The sequence below is a fragment of the Stenella coeruleoalba genome (genome assembly GCF_951394435.1).
Source record: "Stenella coeruleoalba genome assembly, chromosome: 2".
NCBI lineage: Eukaryota > Metazoa > Chordata > Mammalia > Artiodactyla > Delphinidae > Stenella > Stenella coeruleoalba.
Window position 1 is genome coordinate 7,995,300 of NC_137147.1, and position 19,571 is coordinate 8,014,870.

Here is a 19,571-nt window from a genome sequence, read left to right on the forward strand (position 1 = left end):
ATGAATGTACTTAGTGCCACCGAACTGTACACCTTCACATGGTTGCAATGGTAAATTTATGTTGTGTGTATTTTGCCACACAAAAAAAGAGTGCAGTTATATTCGGATTTCATTATTTAAAGAAATGAAATATATATGCCATTAAGACAAACCTAAACTGATTTCTCATCCAGTGTAATTCTGGGAATTATAGGATTTTTAGAGCTGAAAAGGCCATAGTGGTAAAGTTAGTTGGTTAAAAATATTTAGCAACTTTCTAATTATCACAGATATTAAAAATTATTCATCTTGTTACATGAATCTTTCTACCAAGCAGTTTAGAATTCTCTCTGACTCGTAGGTTGGGTGCTGACCTTGAACTCAAAAAGCAACCTTGCAGAAAACAAACATGTCTGACTTACTGTGACTCAGAAAGCATAAACTGTTCTAATTTATTTCCGTTTCTAACACCACTAATATTGGGGACATAACAAATCACATAAATTCATTAGCTTACATGTTAGAATAATACATAGTCTGATTTTCTTCACGCTATAAATTAAATTACTATAAACATTAGTGTACAGAATACTCAGACAAAGAATGAAATATTAAATCAATATTTATCCCATGAGCTATGCACAGATACTTTAACAATTTACCTCTCAAAATATGGTTTTAATGAAGTAGTGACTCGTTGCCATAGAGCTTTTTATAATGAATCTACTTAATAAAATATTTGTTTGCAGGGAGAAAAAAAGAATTTCCCCAAAACCAGAAAATCATTTTTTAAAGAAATTTTTCAAATTACAATGTTAAAGTCATCTCCAGCTCTGTAAAAGTATATGACATGAGATCTTTAAAATTTCACTGCATTTCAGGATTGTTCTTGAAAAGATACTCTGCCTGTAATTGAGAAAAAAGAAAAAAAGTCAACAATTTAGAATGTACTATTAATTTAGAATTAATAGTACATTAATTTGTACTATTAATGTTTACAATTTAAAAATGAAAGTGCACAAATTTTTTCTTTGAAATGAGTAACAAAAATCTTATTATAAAATGTGATGAAGGTGTTAGAGGCTATTTCCCAAATAACCAGACACACAATTTCTCTGTCTCAACTGGCTTTTCATTTAGATTTGGGTATATTTTATTTTCAAATTGATATAAAAAAAAAAGCCTTCAATCTCTTACCAGAAAATCAACAGGATCATCGGGTCTGATCTTACAACACTCATTCAGACCTTGCATAAGCGTTGGCATGACGTGGGTCATTAAATAGTTTCTCAAGGGAATAGACTGGGCCTCCAGTAATTCTTTTTCTTCTCTTTTAACTTCCTCTAGTCGTTTACTCTACAAATAGAACATTCGGGGGTGCAATAAATAGAGGGAAAAAGAAGAACGGTTTCATACGACTCACCCCAGAGTGCACTAGAAGTAGATACTGCTATAAATGTTCATCATGTTATGATAAAGATGGTATTTCCAATTGACAGGGAAAATATGTAAGTGGTGTTTTAACAACTGCCTAGTCATATAGAAAATAATAAACTGGACCCCTACTTCACTTCTTTTTTTCTTTTTTCCAGCATGATTTATCTTTATTAATCACCCATTTTGTTCACTTTCTTTTCTTTTTCAACATCTTTATTGGAGTATAATTGCTTTACAATGGTGTGTTAGTTTCTGCTTTATAACAAAGTGAATCAGTTATACATATACATATGTTCCCATATCTCTTCCCTCTTGTGTCTCCCTCCCTCCCACCCTCCCTATCCCACCCCTCTAGGTGGTCACAAAGCACCAAGCTGATCTCCCTGTGCTATGCAGCTGCTTCCCACTAGCTATCTATTTTACCTTTGGTAGTGTATATATGTCCATGCCACTCTCTCACTTTGTCACAGCTTACCCTTCCCCCTCCCCATATCCTCAAGTCCATTCTCTAGTATGTTCACTTTCTTAATTACTTAGGCAATCCAAATCCCTCTAGGACAGGCAAAAAGATGATGCTGATGATATGATGATGATGATGGTGATGATGATAATGATGATGATGATCCTACCTCACTTCTTAAACCAAAATAATTTCTAGCTGCCCAGATGAAGCAAAGTGAGAGAAAGAGAGAAAGAAAGAAAGAAAGAGAGAAAGAAAGGGAGGAAGGAAGAAAGAAGGAAAGAAAGAGGAAGGAAGGAAGGAAGGAAGGAAGGAAGGATCACAGAATCATAGAAGTGCTAATAGGGACTTCCCTGGTGGCCCAGTGGTTAAGAATCCACCTGCCAATGCAGGGGACATGGGTTCGAGCCCTGGTTGGGGAAGATCCCACATGCCGCAGAGAAACTAAGCCTGCACGCCACAACTACTGAAGCCCGCGCACTCTAGAGCCTGTGCTCTGCAACAAGAGAGGAGCCACAGCAATGAGAAGCCCGCGCACCTCAATGAGGAGTAGCCCCCGCTCGCCGCAACTAGAGAAAGCCTGCGCGCAGCAACGAAGACCCAACGCAGCCAAAAAAAAAAAAAAAAGTGCTAGTAGAAACTCTCGAAGGTATTGATCTGGTGGACTTGTGTTATGCTCAGCATACAGCCCCCCTCTCTCAGGACTAATAATTCCAGATTTCCTTTGAGAAATCTCCCTTCTCAGCCTAGTGGATTGGGTGGGACTTAAGCCCATCAGTCCGGCCCACTCCTGGCCATGGACATTAGTTAAATGTGCAGCCAAAAGACAAGAAACAAGATAAAGATATAAAATACATTTACTGCCTTAGGTAGAATAAATGCAAAGAGGGAAATCTATTTTTTTTGTTTTTGTGTTTTTTTGGCATGCAGGATCTTAGTTCCCCCACTAGGGAATTGAACCTGTGTCCCCTGCATCGGGAAACGAGGAGCCTTCACCATGGGGCCTCCAGGGAAGTCCCAAGAGGGAAATTTAAAAGTATAGAAAGGGATAGGACGTGTTATGCAGTGGGGCAGGTGCTGAAATTTTAAATACGGTGTCCAGGAAAGGCCTCATTAGAAAGATGACTTTTAGCAAAGACTTGAAGCAAGGGAAGAAGTTAATCACACAGATGGAACTTTATTTAAATGCACGGAGATGTCAGAGGCAGCCAGGTCACAGAGGACCTTGGGGGCCACGGTAAGGAGTTTGGACTTTCATCGAACAGCGATGAACAGCCTGTGAAGCGTTTAAACAGAGAATGGACGTGCTGAATCTGTATTTTTCTTTTTTTTTGGCCCTGCCAAGAGGCATGTGGGATCTCCCCCGACGAGGGATGGAACCTGTGCCCCCTGCATTGGGAGCATGGAGTCTTAACCACTGGACTGCCAGGGAAGTCCAGATCTGTATTTTACTTTTTGTTTTTTTTTAATAAATTTATTTAATTATTTATTTATTTTTGGCTGCGTTGGGTCTTTGTTGCTGCGCCGGGCTTTCTCTAGGTGCAGCGAGCGGGGGCTACTCTTTGTTGCAGTGCGCCATTTTCTCACTGCAGTGGCTTCTCTCGTTGCAGAGCATGGGCTCTAGGCGTGCAGGCTCAGTAGTTGTGGTGCACGGGCTTAGTTGCTCCGTGGCATGTGGGATCTTCCCGGACCAGGGCTCAAACCCGTGTCCCCTGCGTTGGCAGGTGGATTCTTGACCACTGCACCACCAGGGAAGCCTAGATCTGTATTTTAGAAGGATCACCTGGCAGCAGCAGGGAAACACACTGGAGATGGAGGGTGGAGCTGGGGAGACCAGCCAGAAGGCATCACATCATTCTGGCACCCTGGTCAGGAGAAGGGAGCCCTGCAGGTGGATGTGAGTGCTGTTTTAGGAGGCAGAATAGATAAGACTCAGTGATTTGGAGAAGGAGGGTAGAATGAGGCTGACCACCCAAGTTGGATGGGTAAATGGAGGAAAACCAGATGAAATCACCAGGTTGACAGGCAGCAAATGGCACACTTTCACAACGATGTGTATTGTTAATGCTATGTCAATGGCTAGCTGTTATTATCCTTGTTATTTACCCTAAGCAAAAGACCGGGGCATCTTTTAAAAAATGGTACATATGAAAGAAATTTTAAAAAAAGAAAAAGAAATGGTACATATGACAAAACAAACAAAAACAAAAAAACAACAAAAATTTGTTTGGGGTATTTCCGAGACATTTCTCTATTAGCCGGATGGGAAGCGCGAGAGGCCGGAATGGTCTTGCCAGCCCCCAGCCCCCATCCCCCACCCACTCGCCCGCCCCGACGCGTGTGCACACACTCACCCACTCCTCCCAGCGAGCGATCTTCTCTGCCATCTCCGCAGCCTCCTTGTGCTGTCGCTCTGCCTCCTCCATGGCCTCCTTGGCCAGCCGTTCCTCAGCAGCCCTCCGCTCCTCTTCTGCCTTTTCTTCATCCGTTAAACCATAATTGCGAGGCTCCCCAATCTCTTTGATGAGCTGTTTGATAGCAAGTCTGTTCTGAGCGTCTTCGAGTTTTCCTACATCTTTAAAAACCAGAAGAGAGGAAGAGAGCAATACAGACATTTATAATCTGGTCCTGGGGCTTCCCTGGGGGTGCAGAGGTTAAGAATCCGCCTACCAGTGCTGGGGACACGGGTTCGAGCCCTGATCCGGGAAGATCCCACATGCCGCGGAGCAACTAAGCCCGTGCGCCACAACTACTGAGCCCACGTGCTGCAACCACTGAAGCCCACGTGCCTAGAGCCTGTGCTCTGCAACAAGAGAAGCCACCAATGAGAAGCCCGCACACTGCAACTAGAGAAAGCCTGCGTGCAGCAAGGAAGACCCAATGCAGCCAAAAATAAATTTTAAAAAAATATATAATCTGGTCCTGCCTGCAATCTATTCTGAATCCATTTTTGGGAAAATTCTATTACTATAATCTTGTGATGGTAGATTGCGTAAATTACCATATGAGTGTTTCCTTTTCTAGTTACCAGCACAGTTTAGAATTTCTGGTCTCACTGGCAAATATCAGACTGGTCTCTGGGGGTCACAGGGAGCAAGACTGGGGCTCAGGTCTGAGCTGTGACGGTCACCGCTGATTTGAATGGATGGATGGGCGTGTGGACCTCCTCAAAAGGAATGAGTTCTCCACCCCGGGAAGCATTCAAGCAGAGACTGGGGCACTTCACTTGGGGGTTTCCACAGAAGGAAGTCCTGTACTTGGAGGCTGGGCTGGGTGACCTCCAGGTTTCTTTTGTTTTCTGTTTCTGAGAATCAATGATTCTGGGACACTTTTTTTTTTTTTTAATTTATTTTGGCCGCTTTGGGTCTTCATTGCTGCACATGGGCTTTTCTCTAGTTGCAGCGAGCTGGGGCTACTCTTCGTTGCGGTGCGCAGGCTTCTCATTGCGTTAGCTTCTCTTGTTGCCGAGCACGGGCTCTAGGTGCGAGGGCTTCAGTAGTTGTGGCTCATGGGCTCTAGAGCACAGGCTCAGTACTTGTAGCGCACGGGCTTAGCTGCTCCGCGGCATGTGTGATCTTCCCGGACCAGGGATCGAACCATGTTCCCTGCATTGGCAGACGGATTCTTAAGCACTGCACCACCAGGGAAGTCCTGATTCTGGGATTATTATTTTATTTTATTTTATTTTAATTTTTTGGCCGCACCACCCGGCATGCGGGATCTTAGTTCCCGGACAAGACCAGGGATCGAACCCATGCCCCCTGCAGTGGAAACACGGAGTCTTAACCACTGGATCACCAGGCAAATCCCTAGGATACATTTCCAATTCATAAAAAATTAACTGTTTCAGTTAACCTACTCGAATAGAAAAAAGTCCAAACTCCAGAATATGTGACTAATGTCAATATTAAGACCAAAAGAAGGAGAAGGAAAAGGAGGGGGGAGGGCAGGGGAGGAGTGGAGGAGCTCTAAGCCTCCCAGGACTCCAGGATCCAGATGCTGTCTCAGCTGGTTCTGGGGGATGAAGAGAGGCCTCGGGAGATCCCAAAGGTCAGCCTGGCTGCTAAGCTTCCACCAGGCTAGCAGTTTCTCACCAAACCCAAAGAAGAGGTGTCAAGACCCAGAAAATCAGAAAGGAAGTTCAGGGGCCCATCAAGCCAAGGGGAGGAGAAACAGCTACAGCAGATTGGATTTGGAGGCAGGGACGATGATGGCGGAGGTGAGGCTGATGAGAGATCATATTCACTGGATGCCTGCTGGGTGCTCAGCCCTGAGTTAAGTGTTTACAGGAAACAGGAGGAATGCGATGAAGAGCTATTTGATTTCTGAGTAGCTAAGGGGCCAGCTGGCTGGTCTTAAAGGCCAGGAGCGGCTCTCTGAAGAGCACCAGTGTCCTGCAATGCTAGGGGGACAGGACGCTGCCCCCAAGGACACTGGGGAAATGGCCCAAAGCAGCTGGCAGCAAACCACATATCTTTGAAGTGCCCTTTAAAAAATGCCAATTTGGGGGCTTCCCTGGTGGCGCAGTGGTTGAGAGTCCGCCTGCCGATGCAGGGGACACGGGTTCGTGCCCCAGTCCGGGAAGATCCCACATGCCGCAGAGCGGCTGGGCCCGTGAGCCATGGCCGCTGGGCCTGCGCGTCCGGAGACTGTGCTCCGCAACGGGAGAGGCCACAGCAGTGAGAGGCCCACGTACCGCAAAAAAAAAAAAAAAAAGCCAATTTGGTAAAAAATTAAAAATAAATAAAAAATGCCAATTTGGTATTCAACTTCATAATATATCCGCATGTTTTCATATGACAATAACACCCGCCACACCACCAAATCCTCAAGTAGACAACTCCTCTGTCTTATCCTGTGACTTCCCAGGCCCCGGGCACACGGTTACACTGACCCGCCCTCCCCCAGCCCTATGAAAGCGTGCACGCAGTTGGCCGGGGGTCCTGACACCGGGCAGCCCTGCTCCACTTGCAGGTTATCCTTGAGTTTATTTCGTACCAATATGTATCGGATAGATTTCAAGTTCGTCAAAGTAGTTGAGGACAGTCTCATCTTCAGTGTTCCTGTCCCGGTAGCTGCTCAGAGCCCGGAGGAACTGGCCCTGGCTGTAGTGGGTCCCCGCCACGATGCTCTCGGGGAGATTCATCACCCGCTCCTTGAGGAACTCATCTGAGGCATCCAGCGAACAAACGAATTCTGGAGAGAAGGAGAAGCTCGTGAGTTAACACCGTGACTGCGGAGCTTGCAAGCATGTGCTGGTGGACGGGCCACTGCTCGACCGAATGTCTGGTTACCAGGTGGGATCTCCTGTCACGGCAAAGGGCCTGACAAGTTGGCCGCCTTGCTGCCTCTCATGGAGGACAGATGCATGCCGATCACCCATGCTTCCAGAGACCACACTGTGAAGCCCAATCAGTGGGCATTTTGTGAGATCTATTATTTTTCTTTCCCTTCCTTCCTCCCTTCCCTTCTGCTTTCCTTCCTTCCTTCTTCTTTTTATTTTAAATAAAAACAGCAGAAATTGTAAATGCAAATCTCTAATAACCCTATGATACCTGTCATCATCTTGTCACTTTCCCAGTACAATATCACAGGCTCCCAAAGAGACTCAAGGCTATAAGGGAAATACCTTCACGGCTGATTCGCCAACTTAATAAAAATAGAGACTCCCCTGGGATTTTAATTTTCCATGAGTTGAGCTCTTCCCTCACTTCATGCCATGGGCTATGAAACATCTATGGTCAGTAAAACATGGCCAACGCTTATCGAATATTTGATGCACGGATCATATTAATGACAGTGATCATTTCACCCACCTGCAATTTTCTTTTAAACTGTAAGAGCAGCTGTTTCTCCAGTGCCTAGCACAAATTCAGTGGATATTTGTGGAGTGAATGAATGAATGAGTGAATAATTAAAGTGTAGATCTGTGTAACAAGCTTTCTAGGCGAGTTACTGTTCTCAGCTGTTCTCAACAGGACCAGAGTACCCTGGCGCCCAGATCAGTAACCAGGTGTATCGAAAATAACTTGCTGCCTATAAGAGCCTGGCAAAGCTTGGGACTGATTTAATTTTTATTCTAAAATTGGATTGGTTTGCCACATAAAAATGCCATTCTCACTTAACTGCATTCTAATAAGCTTTCTTGAGTGGGTGAGAAAAATAAGTGTATCGGGTAGAGTCCATAGTGTGGTGCTGACCAGGGGGCGTGGAACACGTGTGAACTTCATCTGCTTCGTGTGAAAGCAAATAGCGAAAACAAAGGCTGAGGACAGAGCTTACAGAATAAGATCCTATAAACTCATAATCATTGTCTGATATTACCACTCTTCTGACCTATTTTACTTTAATTTCAATGCTCATCCTTCACCATTTGATTTGCACGAGTAACTATATTTTTCAAAAGAAAGGAGACATCTGGAGCCCCACATGCTGGTACAGTACTTAAATTGAAATTATGTCAATAAATTCACCAGAAATTGAATCTATTTAAGCTCTATGATCTAAGACATGTAGATCAAAACTTAATAATTCTGTTCATAATCTAAGAATTTCATGATGTAGTACTGTATCTTTTTTTCCAGTGATTGGGGGGGATGGAAGATTCTAGTTAATACAATATTGCAAATAATAAGTGATATACTTGGCTTCTAATTTTCAGAGTTTTAATATGATGAAATATGTTTCCCACTAGATGATATATTTTTTAAAGTCCTTTCTCTTTTGTGATTCAGAAAGAACTTCAAGATTTTGCAGTGTCTCAAGATAATTATTCAGGACATCTACTGTCCTTGAACTGGCTGACTGTAGATAACAAGGAATAGATTTCTGCTTGGTGAGGTTGTATACGACAAAGAGGTCTATCTGGAGCCATGTGAAAAATCTATGTCTTAACACATTTTTCCATATTCATCACATAGGTATAGCTTTAAACTTGTCTCCTTCAACTAACAGATCTGAAAAGGATCAAAATGGATATACGCTAACAGTGATAAAATGCAATGATTTATCAATGAGAGATAATACCACCTAGGACTGAATTGCTGTACAATCAAATGTTTCATCATTCAGATCAAGCACTGATGCTGATATTAAGCATGCTTTTTATTTTCTGTATCTTATGATGTTTTTGCTTACAGACCTAGGGAGAGAATGCCCCTCCCAGGGCTACCTCTGAAGATAGTAAACAATTCATTTGAAATGAGAGCATGCCTCACATATGCGAGCCAACCACGCCCTTTATATAACTCAGATAACAAGCCAATATTCCTCCTGCCTTCACTCATCCCAGGGCCAGGACCAGGCAACTAGAGACCAAAGCCCACTGCAACTACTCACACTAGTCAATCCTCTAAAAAAGCTGTTTACTCTGCCCTGCTTTGCCTTCCCCATGGAAACCCCAAGAGAGGCTGTGTCCTCGACTTTCCCCTCCTCCTGACCAAGCCTGGTGCTGCCCCACGTGGCCCTGCATGGTTGCCACACTTCCTTCTCTGGGGAAATGTGAGTAATAACTTCTTCTTTCAATGGCATTAGCCTCACGTGTCTCAGTCACTGCCACAAGCTAAAATCCCGCAGCACAAATGAGACAAGGATCTGATTTCTTTCAGGAAGATAGAAAATAATGACAATTTCTAGAAAGAGGCTAATTGAAAAGAACAGACTAAACATTCCAAAGAGATTACATCTTAGACATGTTTGGACCGCATCCGACAGAGAGGGCAGCCCAGGGGATCAGGACTAAGAATAATGCACCATTTTACCTCCTGTGTTTCCATTTTCTTATCTTAGGGAGGGGTTTCAGTCATTCTGGTTTTTGGAGGCAGTGGCATGAGAAGACCTGAGTTTGAATCCAAGCCCTGCCGTTTACCAGCGAAGCGGACTTGCATTAGTCTCTGGGCTTCAGGCTCTGGATCAAGTAAACATGGGAGTAATTCCTACCTCACAGGCTCGTGGAAAGGCTCAATAAGCTCCCATCTTGTGTGGTGCCTGGTGCATGACAGATGTTGGGTTGGGGTGAATTTTATCCAGCTGCCTCAGGGGGAACGGGAGGATTTACCACGGGGTTTGCAATGAATGACTGTCGCCCAGAAGTGATCAGCTCTCATAAACTGGACAGACCTGGTTATTTAGACTAATCAACTTTACTTTTTAACTTTTTCTGAGGCAAACACATAAATTAATAGGAAATCTAAGACAGCCCATTCCTCCGGCATTTCATGTTCCTGCCTCAGGCAAATGGTAAATATCCAGCCCTGAGGATGACTGCTCTCTGATGCTCTCTGCTTCCAGAAGCTTCATCACAAGCTGTGCCTGGACCAGGGGCAGGAGAGGATTACAGCTGTGAACCGACCCTCCTGGGGACTTTGACACGGTGAGCAAGCAGGCCCTTCCGAGTCACAGCCTTGGGCTAAGTTCCTGAAAATAGCTGTTCTTGTATTCACCATATGACCAAAACTTGATTAAACCTCATGCAAACTGATAAAAAAAAGAAAAAAACCTTTAAAGTTCATGGCAAAGTCACAAGAAATGCCTGCTCAGCAAATCCTTTTTTGTGGAATAAGTTGTTTATATTTCTCTTTCAAGGGTATGTTGTGAAAGCTCTGTGTAAATATGTAATAGGATAAACTTGCTGTGGAGTTAGGGACCCAAGCAGCTTTTACCTGCCCAGCCTCAATTCTGGATGCTTTTTTTTTTTTTTTTTTTTTTTTGCTGTACGCGGGCCTCTCACTGCTGTGGCCTCTCCCGTTGCGGAGCACAGGCTCCGGACGCGCAGGCTCAGCGGCCATGACCCACGGGCCCAGCCGCTCCGCGGCATGTGGGATCTTCCTGGACCGGGGCACGAACCCGCGTCCCCTGCATCGGCAGGCGGACTCTCAACCACTGCGCCACCAGGGAAGCCCCAGTTCTGGATTCTGAATGTCCTCCAGAAAAGATTATGGCATGGCTAGCACCTGAAGCAGAACAGAAAGGAGGGGCAGTGATCTAGTCCCTGGGGGTCTTGCCAACTGACTCAGAAGCCAAGACACTGTACAGCACAGGGAATAGAGCCAATATTTTATAATAACTACAAATGGCGTATAATCTTTAAAACTTGTGAATGACTATGTTGTACACCTGAAACATATAATATTGTAAATTAACTATACCTCAATTTTTTTTAAATACAGAAAGAAAAAAGTCAGGGCACCAACAGATTGGCTAATCTTTTGCTCTCTTACAGGAAGGAACAGCAGAAATGAATGCTCTCAAAGGGACTTCTGTCCATTTCAGAATTTTAATATCCCTGATATTTACCCCCAGTGAATTCTTTAGTTTGGAAGTTTGATTTTAAGTGTATCGTTTTACTTTGTTCCTAAAACAAACAAACAAAGCTATTTTATTCACATCAAAAGGATTGTTTTGGTACAAAAGAGATATCAAATGGCATTCCTTTAAATATGACCTTGGAGAAGTCTTTTAAACTTACCAGGTATGATTAATTTATCAAAGGGAAACCTTTTGCCTCTGGCTTCTTCCTCTTCCTCTTCCTCTTCTTCTGGTAAAACAAAATATACATCGTCAAGTTTATTACATATTATTACTAAGGATTGTGCAAAAAAATTTAAATACTTTGGGACTTCCCTGGTGGTCCAGTGGTTAAGACTCCACACTCCCAATGCAGGGGGCCTGGGTCAATCTCTGGTTGGAGAACTAGATCTTGCATGCATGCCGCAACTAAGAAGTCCGCATGCTGCAACTAAGAACCGGCCCAGCCAATAAATAAATAAAAAAAATTATTTTTAAAATAATTAAATATTTTAACTAGTAGTCACTAATGAAAACTAGCCATAACTAGGGAAGCCTGCATTTTAGGTATAGTCGCTCCGATTTTTTTGTTTATTTTAATTGTGACTACTGTTACTCTGAACAATAAAGCTGTGACTTATTTGAATGTAAACATTCAAAATAAAGGTAACACCCACACTTACGGTTGAACAGGTCTTTGGCTTGATCATAGGTCTTTGGGAATCCATCCAAAATGTAACCTTGATTTTTGCAAGGCATGGATTTTAGCTTTTCTCTTATAAATCTAATTATATATTCATCTTCTAGTCGACCTAATAAAAAGAAAAAAAATATTACTGTGCAGTCACATTCTACATAACTAAATTGAGTTATTTGTAGTGAGGTGGATGGGCCTAGAGTCTGTCATACGGAGTGAAGTAAGTCAGAAGGAGAAAAACAAATACCATATGCTAACTACGGAATCTAAAAAAAAAAAATGTTCATGAAGAACCTAGGGGCAAGACGGGAAAAAAGATGCAGACCTACTTGAGAATGGACTTGAGGATATGGGGAGGGGGAAGGGTAAGCAGGGACAAAGTGAGAGAGTGGCATGGACATATATACACTACCAAACGTGAAATAGATAGCTAGTGGGAAGCAGCCACATAGCACAGGGAGATCAGCTCGGTGCTTTGTGACCACCTAGAGGGGTGGGATAGGGAGGGTGGGAGGGAGGGAGACGCAAGAGGGAAGAAATATGGGAACATATGTATATGTATAACTGATTCACTTTGTTATCAAGCAGAAACTAACACACCATTGTAAAGCAATTATACTCCAATAAAGATGTTAAAAAAAATTTAAAAAGTAAAGTGATCTCAAAAATTCTTGTGTAGTCAAAATTACTATTGAAAATCTCTTATTTTTGCATTAAAGTGAAAAATATGTGGTTTTGTATTTTGAGCACAACACATGAACTCTCATGCCCAATAAAGTAGGAGAACCCAGTGAGCCTGTCTGCAGGAAAGAACACAATCGGATGCTTATGTCTGCGCTTCCAGAATGTTCTTCCGTGGTCACAACTTTTGGTTGAAGTTGAATGAGGAATAATTGGAGGAATCCAGGGTGTTCTCACTTGCCAGCAGGATTTACTCAATTCTCTTTTGATATATGCTTCTATAACCTTAGTACGTGAAAATAAATGCTTCTGTTGTGAGAATTTGGTGGGACAGTATTCATGCATGCTGATGCCACATGATTTATTTTTATTTTTTATTTTGGCTGCACTGCACGGCTTGTGGGATCTTAGTTCCCCGACCAGGGATCAAACCATGGCCCTCGGGCAGTGAAACCCCAGAGTCCTAATCACTGGACCGTCAGGGAATTCCCTACACACAATTTATTAATAGTAGGTGCCCAATAAATATTTGCTACATTTGAATAAGAATCAACCTTGATCTTGACCCTTAAAGGCACTGTTCTCTTTAAGGCTGCAGAAAGGAGCGTGGCCCCCTCTTCCCTGCCTTTTCCAGTGGGCACTGCAGACCTTCACCCCACTGGACAGTTCCCTCTCCAGCCATGGGCACAGGGTTCCTGCAGTTGCTTGGGGGGGGGGGGCTGAGGACGGAGGAGTTTGTTCTAAAGCTATCACAGTGTTTCCAAGACAATATGATGTAACTCCTCCAAAATATTCATCTATCATGTAATTGTTGAACAGCTATCATTTCCGAGACACAGCCCTGCCCTTACGTGGCTTAGTGTATGCATTACAGCAATACAAGCTTGACGAGTTTGAGAAATTGATCTCCAAAGCTCTTTCTAGGGTAGCACTATACTTTCAGTTTATTGGTGGGTCTACAATATAAAATAATTTGGGGTCTCTTTTTATTACTCTGTTAATGACAGTAAAATGATCTCATTAAAACACCTCTCCTTTCTTCTACCTTTCATTGCCACACGAATCATTAGGCAGTAACTGATTCAGAAAATAACTGTGTCTTTCAGAAATTTAAATATTATGGCAGAGACAAAAAAAATAATCAAAGGTGTTATTTAACATAATGAAATTCCTCAAAATGATTTGATGTTACTTCTCAGGAAGGTTCAAAATGCTGTAAAGGAATAAAGTCACATTCTTTTCTTGTTTTTTTTTTTTCCGCCACGCAGTGCATGCGAGATCTTAGTTCCCCAACCAGGAATCAAACCCATGCCCCCTGCAGTGGAAGTTCAGAGTCCTAACCACTGGACCTCCAGGGAAGTCCCTAAACCCACATTTTAAAAATGTCAAGGGGGGACTTCCCTGGTGGTCCAGTGGTTAAGAATCCGGCTTCCAATGCAAGGGATTCAGGTTCAATCCCTGGTCTGGGAACTAAGCTCCCACATGCCATGGGGCAACTGAGCCCGCACCCCACAACTAGAGAGCCTGTGTGCCGCAACTACTGAGCCCATGCGCTCTGGAGCCCATGTGCCGCAACTACTGAGCCCTACTGAGGGATACACTAATATCAAAAGACAATTTTTATTTAAACATTCTATCTTCAATGTTCAAAAGCTTCGTTGGTAAGGAAAGGCACATACTCGGAAATCTAGCTTCGGCCCCCTCCAAGGCATCCTTTGGTTTATTTCAGGCAGTGAGCTTTGCCATTCATTGGTTTGTTTTAGAAATGTGTTCATTACGCCAGAAGGGAGCTTGAGGGGCAGTTTATGATAACTATGGAATGTGAGTACGCAAAGGGCCAAGCCCAAGCGCCTTTTTCTAGAGAACTGTGACCTCCTGGAGATACACTCGTGATCTTGGCCGGTGGCGTTGAGCATCTCGGAAGGGGATGGTCACTTCTGTTTTAAAGTGAATGAGCACAGCCCTGCTGGATGGCCTTTAAAACACCACACTGCTTCTTCTTCTTTTTTTTAAATGTTAAGTCTGCCTTTCAAATAACAGTAATGTTTAAAATACTAATATTAATGCATATTCATAATTACTAAAACTTAGTTTAAAAACAGATAGCTGCAACCAAGGTTTTTAAAATAATCCACACACAGTAGAGACACAATGCTATCGACATAAAAGTTGATACATTCACATACATCCCCCTCCCCAACTTTTCATTTTCAAACTCACAGAAAAGTTGAAAGACTGGTTCAATGATCACCTGGAATCCCACCAACCAGTGGGATTCCGTGCCTTCTAGTGCATTCACCGAGTCCCTAGTTTAGCTGAACGGTCAGGGGCCGACGGGAGTGGAATCATGAATAGAAGAGGATACGGAGGTGTCTCACTGTGGGATTGTGAGATCTGTCCTGCTGGAACCCTTAGAATCACATGATGACACATTGGTTCACGTGAGGGAGAAGTGTGCTAACCTCTGCGTCCTCGTTCTGTGAAATTTCTACATAGGTTAATGCCATGGGTTCACAGGTGTTATTTTGTTTAAACATGACCGGGGTCCGTGTTTCTAGTTTCAGGTAAATATGAATAGGAAGGAGTTTGGGACAAACTTGAAGAAAAAAAGTACTTTCCTAAGGTTAAAGGGGACTGACTGCACCATCGCCACCTTGTAGGAAGTGGGTGGGAGGGCATACTGACAGTAGGCAGGTTTGTCTCCCTCCCCGTTCCCCTCTGAAGACAGAGGCTGCTGACCCAGTTTGGCCTCTCTTGCATCTGCGGGAAGAACAGACTCTGCTGCCAAGGACAGGCCCTTCTTGAACTTGGGTGACGCAGTGACTGCTCTTAGCCATAATTCTTGTTCTGTGTGGTCACCTCCCTGGACGTGAAAAGAGCCCAGTCAGTACTTCACGTCATCCTGTTACACGAAGTCCTTGGATAAGACTTTTGGGTCCTTGCAGAGACCAGTTATATGTTCCTGTCAGCAAATGCTGTCCCATGTTTGTTTCTGGCCCTACGCCCCAGGCTTACAGCGTATGTACACATGGCCATGTTCACCTGTGGATTCCTAAAACTCCCAGTCCCCTGCCCTTTCGTGTGGCCTGCCAGACTTCCTTCCACAGGTGTCCTCACAATGGAGTGTCTTATTTTGTTTTTTCCCCTCTCCCAAAAGGTAGGAGCCAGGATGCTATTAAACTCTAAAACCAAGATAGTGATTCCCCAGTGTCACAGGCGAGGCAGGGGCAGTGTCATATCTCAAAGTGTTGATCTGCGTTTTCTGCGTACCTTTTCCTCTGGGCCATTGATCTGGGATTCCAAATTCCATATCCTCCTGGCCCAGCCCACACCAAAGCAGAAACCCAGACTCAGACGGTGAGCTGGTTTAAGTGAATGCTCAGTGTATGCAGACAAAAACATTTTCTCCACTCCATAAACTAGATTGGAGTGGCCTGGGGGAAGGAGAGGAAAAGGGGTAAACAGGACTTCAGAGGAGGGTGTGAAGGGATTACTCCTGACGAAGAGCAGCTGGGTCTAAGACTACGCCTTGAGGGACAAAGGGTGGGGTGCCAGAAGACCCGAGAGGGGAGGGCGGTCCAGAGCGGGGTGGGGGGGGGCCCAGGGGAATGCAGTGGGCGGTCCTCAGGGGGAGGGCCAGTTTGTACCTCTGTCCTTCTTCCCTGACCCCGACTGGCCCCAGCTCAACCCTGGAGGATCAGAGACAGCCACCAGCAAGATGGGAAAAGTAAGAGGCAGGAAACCAGATGTGCTTGATAGGATGGGAGGGGGGGAAATTCTCCACTGAGTCAGAGTCCAAACTTGCTTACACGTTGGACTGGTTTATAGCCAATGCCAGTATTACCAGTTTGATGGAGGTTCTCAACTATCTAGCTGTAAAAAATGAAATGGTTTTATTTTTCTCATAACTGCTGCTGACTGCTTTCCTGATGGGTGGCAAGCTCCCTTAAAGACATCTCAGTTCAAAACTTAGTTTGTGATTGGAATGGACTTCTGAAAGCATGAATAAACAGAGAGCCCACTTACTTATTATCTAAGAGCTGCAGTGGGACCAGCCTGAGATTCCATCCAAGGGTGGGGAAAGAATGAGTCCGAAGCTTGAGTTTAAAGGGACACCTCACTGGGATGCAGTGTTCAACAAACTGGTTCAAATTACCCCGTGGGCAAGAATATTTTTCTATTTATTTGTATTTCTTCCTGAATGAATTAATTATTGGTCCAAGTTATTCATCCATTTTTTTCTCTTCGGGGTTTCATGATTTTCTAATTAGTTTGCCAGAGCGTTTTATGCATGAAGGCTATTAACTCTTTGTCATATTGGTGGCAAATACTTTTTCCTGATTTGCCCTTTGCCTTTTAATTAATGTTTTTTGATGCTTTATAAATATTTATGACTACACATTTGATTGTTTTAAAACTTAGGTAATTCTTTCCCATCGTATAACCAATAGTCAACAAAACGTTAATGGGGGGGGGGTTCCCTGGTGGCGCAGTGGTTGAGAGTCCGCCTGCCAATGCAGGGGACGCGGGTTCGTGCCCCGGTCCGGGAAGATCCCACATGCCGCAGAGCGGCTGGGCCCATGAGTCATGGCCGCTGAGCCTGCGCGTCCGGAGCCTGTGCTCCGCAACGGGAGAGGCCACAGCAGTGAGAGGCCCGCGTACCGCAAAAAAATATATATGTATATATATTAATGGGGATTTTTTCCCCCAGGGTTGAGATAGTGAATGATTTTGTGTGTGTATGTGTGTGTGTGTGTGTGTGTGTGGTTGTTATAATTTCTGTACTTTACTTTTAATAGCAAACAAGTAGTTTTTTATAACAAGGAAATCAATCCCACCGTCACAAAAGCAGTGCAGCCGTGTGCTGTGCGGTTACCTGCGTTGTGCTCCAGGCTTTCCTTGATGCCATCCAAGAACTCCTGAGCATCCTCCACGGTCTCCGCTTCCTCCTCCTCTTCACCTTCTTCTTCTCCTCCTTCCCCTACATGCTTAGGTGTAACGATCGCCTCCTACATACCACAGGGATATTCAAATCAGATGATGCCCTGCGTTGATTGGCTGCTATCTGGCGAGTGATCCTGGAAAAGGCTGGTACCCAAACAGGGGAGGTGCTCAAGGACAGCTGTGCAAAAGTGGTCAGGATGCGTCTATCTATCTACGAAGACAGATAAGAGTCTCCGGGGGGTTTCTTACTCTATTTTAGGAGAATAATCTATTTCTGTGCTAACGCCAGAACTACTTAAGAATCAACACTTTTCTAGGAATTCCCTGGCGGTCCAGTGGTTAGGACTCCGAGCTTCCACTGCAGAGGGCCCAGGTTGGATCCCTGGTTGGGGAACTAATCCTAATCCTGCAAGCTGCATGATGTAGCCCAAAAACAAACAAACAAAAAAGAATCAACACTTTTCCAAGTATCAGGTTGGATCTTACTTGGGGGACACACATTTTGTAGAAATCAAGACTTTTAATAATCATCTTTGGAAATGTACCTCAGTACCTACCATTCCCAATAAAATGATAAAAAGCAGCTATTTAGGGAGAAGGAGGGACAGCAGAGCACAGAGACTTTTCAGGGCAGGGAAAACTACTCTGTATGATACTATAATGGTGGACACATTTCATTAGACATTTGTCCAAACCCATAGAATGTACAACAGCAAGAGTGAACCCTAATGTCAGCTACGGACTTTAGGTGATATGGTACGTGAATATAAGTTCATTGATGTAACAAATGTGCCACTCTGGTGGGGTTTAATGATAATGGGGGAGGCTGCCTGTGCAAGGGATAAGGGATGTAGGGGAAATCTCTGTACCTTCCTCTCAACTTTGCTGTGAACCTAAAACTGCACTAAGAAAATAGTCTTTTTTTTTTAAGCTGTTGATAAATTGTCTGATAATACCCTGAGAAACATACATCAAGAATAAAAAAAAACCTGGGTATATATCCGAAAAAAACAAAAACTCTAATTCAAAAAGATATGTGCACCCCAAAGTTCATAGCAGCATTATTTACAGTAGCCAAAATATGGAAGCAGACTAACTGTCCATCAACAGATAAATGGATAAACAAGATATGGTGTGTATATGTATATATATATATACACACACGCATACACATGCATACAATGAAATACTACTTAGCCATAAAAACGAATGAAATGTTGCCATTTGCAGCAACATGGATGGACTTGGAGGGCATTATGCTAAGTGAAATAAGTCAGACAGAGAAAGACAAATACTGTATGATATCACTTATATGTGGCATCTAAAAAATACAACTAGTGGGGCTTCCCTGGTGGCGCAGTGTTTGAGAGTCCGCCTGCCGATGCAGGGGACGCGGGTTCGTGCCCCGGTCTGGGAAGATCCCACATGCCGCAGAGCGGCTGGGCACGTGAGCCATGGCCGCTGAGCCTGTGCGTCCGGAGCCTGTGCTCCGCAGCGGGAGGGGCCACAAAAGTGAGAGGCCCGCGTACCGGAAAAAAAAACAAACAAACTAGTGTATATAACAAAAAGGAAGCAGACTCACAGATGTAGAGAACAAACTAGTGGTTACTGGTGAGGAGATGGAAGGGGAAATGGGCTAGGTAGGGGGCAGGGGATTAAGAGGTACAAACTATTAGGTATAAAATAAACTACAGTAAGGATATATTGTACAACATGGGGAATGTAGACAATGCATTTTAATAACTATAAATGGAGTATAAGCTTTAAAAATTGTGAATCACTACACTGTACAACTGTAAGTTATATAATATTGTACATCAACTATACTTCAATTAAAAAAAAAAGAATAAAGAAACAAATGAAAATGTTCCAGTCAATAGAGAGAATGCAAGATATATTTTGAGCAATAGCTGGAGAAAGACTAAATTTTAAGGGCGACCCATGAAAGAGGCTTCCAGAGGAAAAGCCATGTGGGTTTCTGTGTTTTCATAATGGAGCCAACAACAAAATCCAATTAAAATAACAAATCTCTTTGTAGGATATGCCATGGAAAATTAGTGATTTCTTAATTATGAGTAAGACAAAGCA

General features: G+C 43.7%; 1 protein-coding gene across 4 annotated transcripts in view; it reads right to left on the reverse strand.

The window, feature by feature from the left end:
• Positions 1-846: 846 nt before the first annotated feature.
• AK7 (adenylate kinase 7) overlaps positions 847-19,571 on the reverse strand; it is a gene marked incomplete at its 3' end in the record, with an annotated part of 54,450 nt that continues 35,725 nt past the window's right edge. For 2 of the 4 annotated variants that reach the window (XM_079913103.1, XM_079913102.1), the window contains 7 exons: positions 17,416-17,548; positions 11,845-11,973; positions 11,343-11,411; positions 6,875-7,072; positions 4,231-4,451; positions 1,177-1,335; positions 847-885 (listed from right to left, as the gene is read on the reverse strand). In XM_079913103.1, the coding sequence (XP_079769229.1) occupies positions 847-885; positions 1,177-1,335; positions 4,231-4,451; positions 6,875-7,072; positions 11,343-11,411; positions 11,845-11,973; positions 17,416-17,548 (948 nt within the window). The remainder of the gene's footprint in view (positions 886-1,176; positions 1,336-4,230; positions 4,452-6,874; positions 7,073-11,342; positions 11,412-11,844; positions 11,974-17,415; positions 17,549-19,571) is intronic. The other 2 variants (XM_079913104.1, XM_079913105.1) reach the window with 2 other exon arrangements.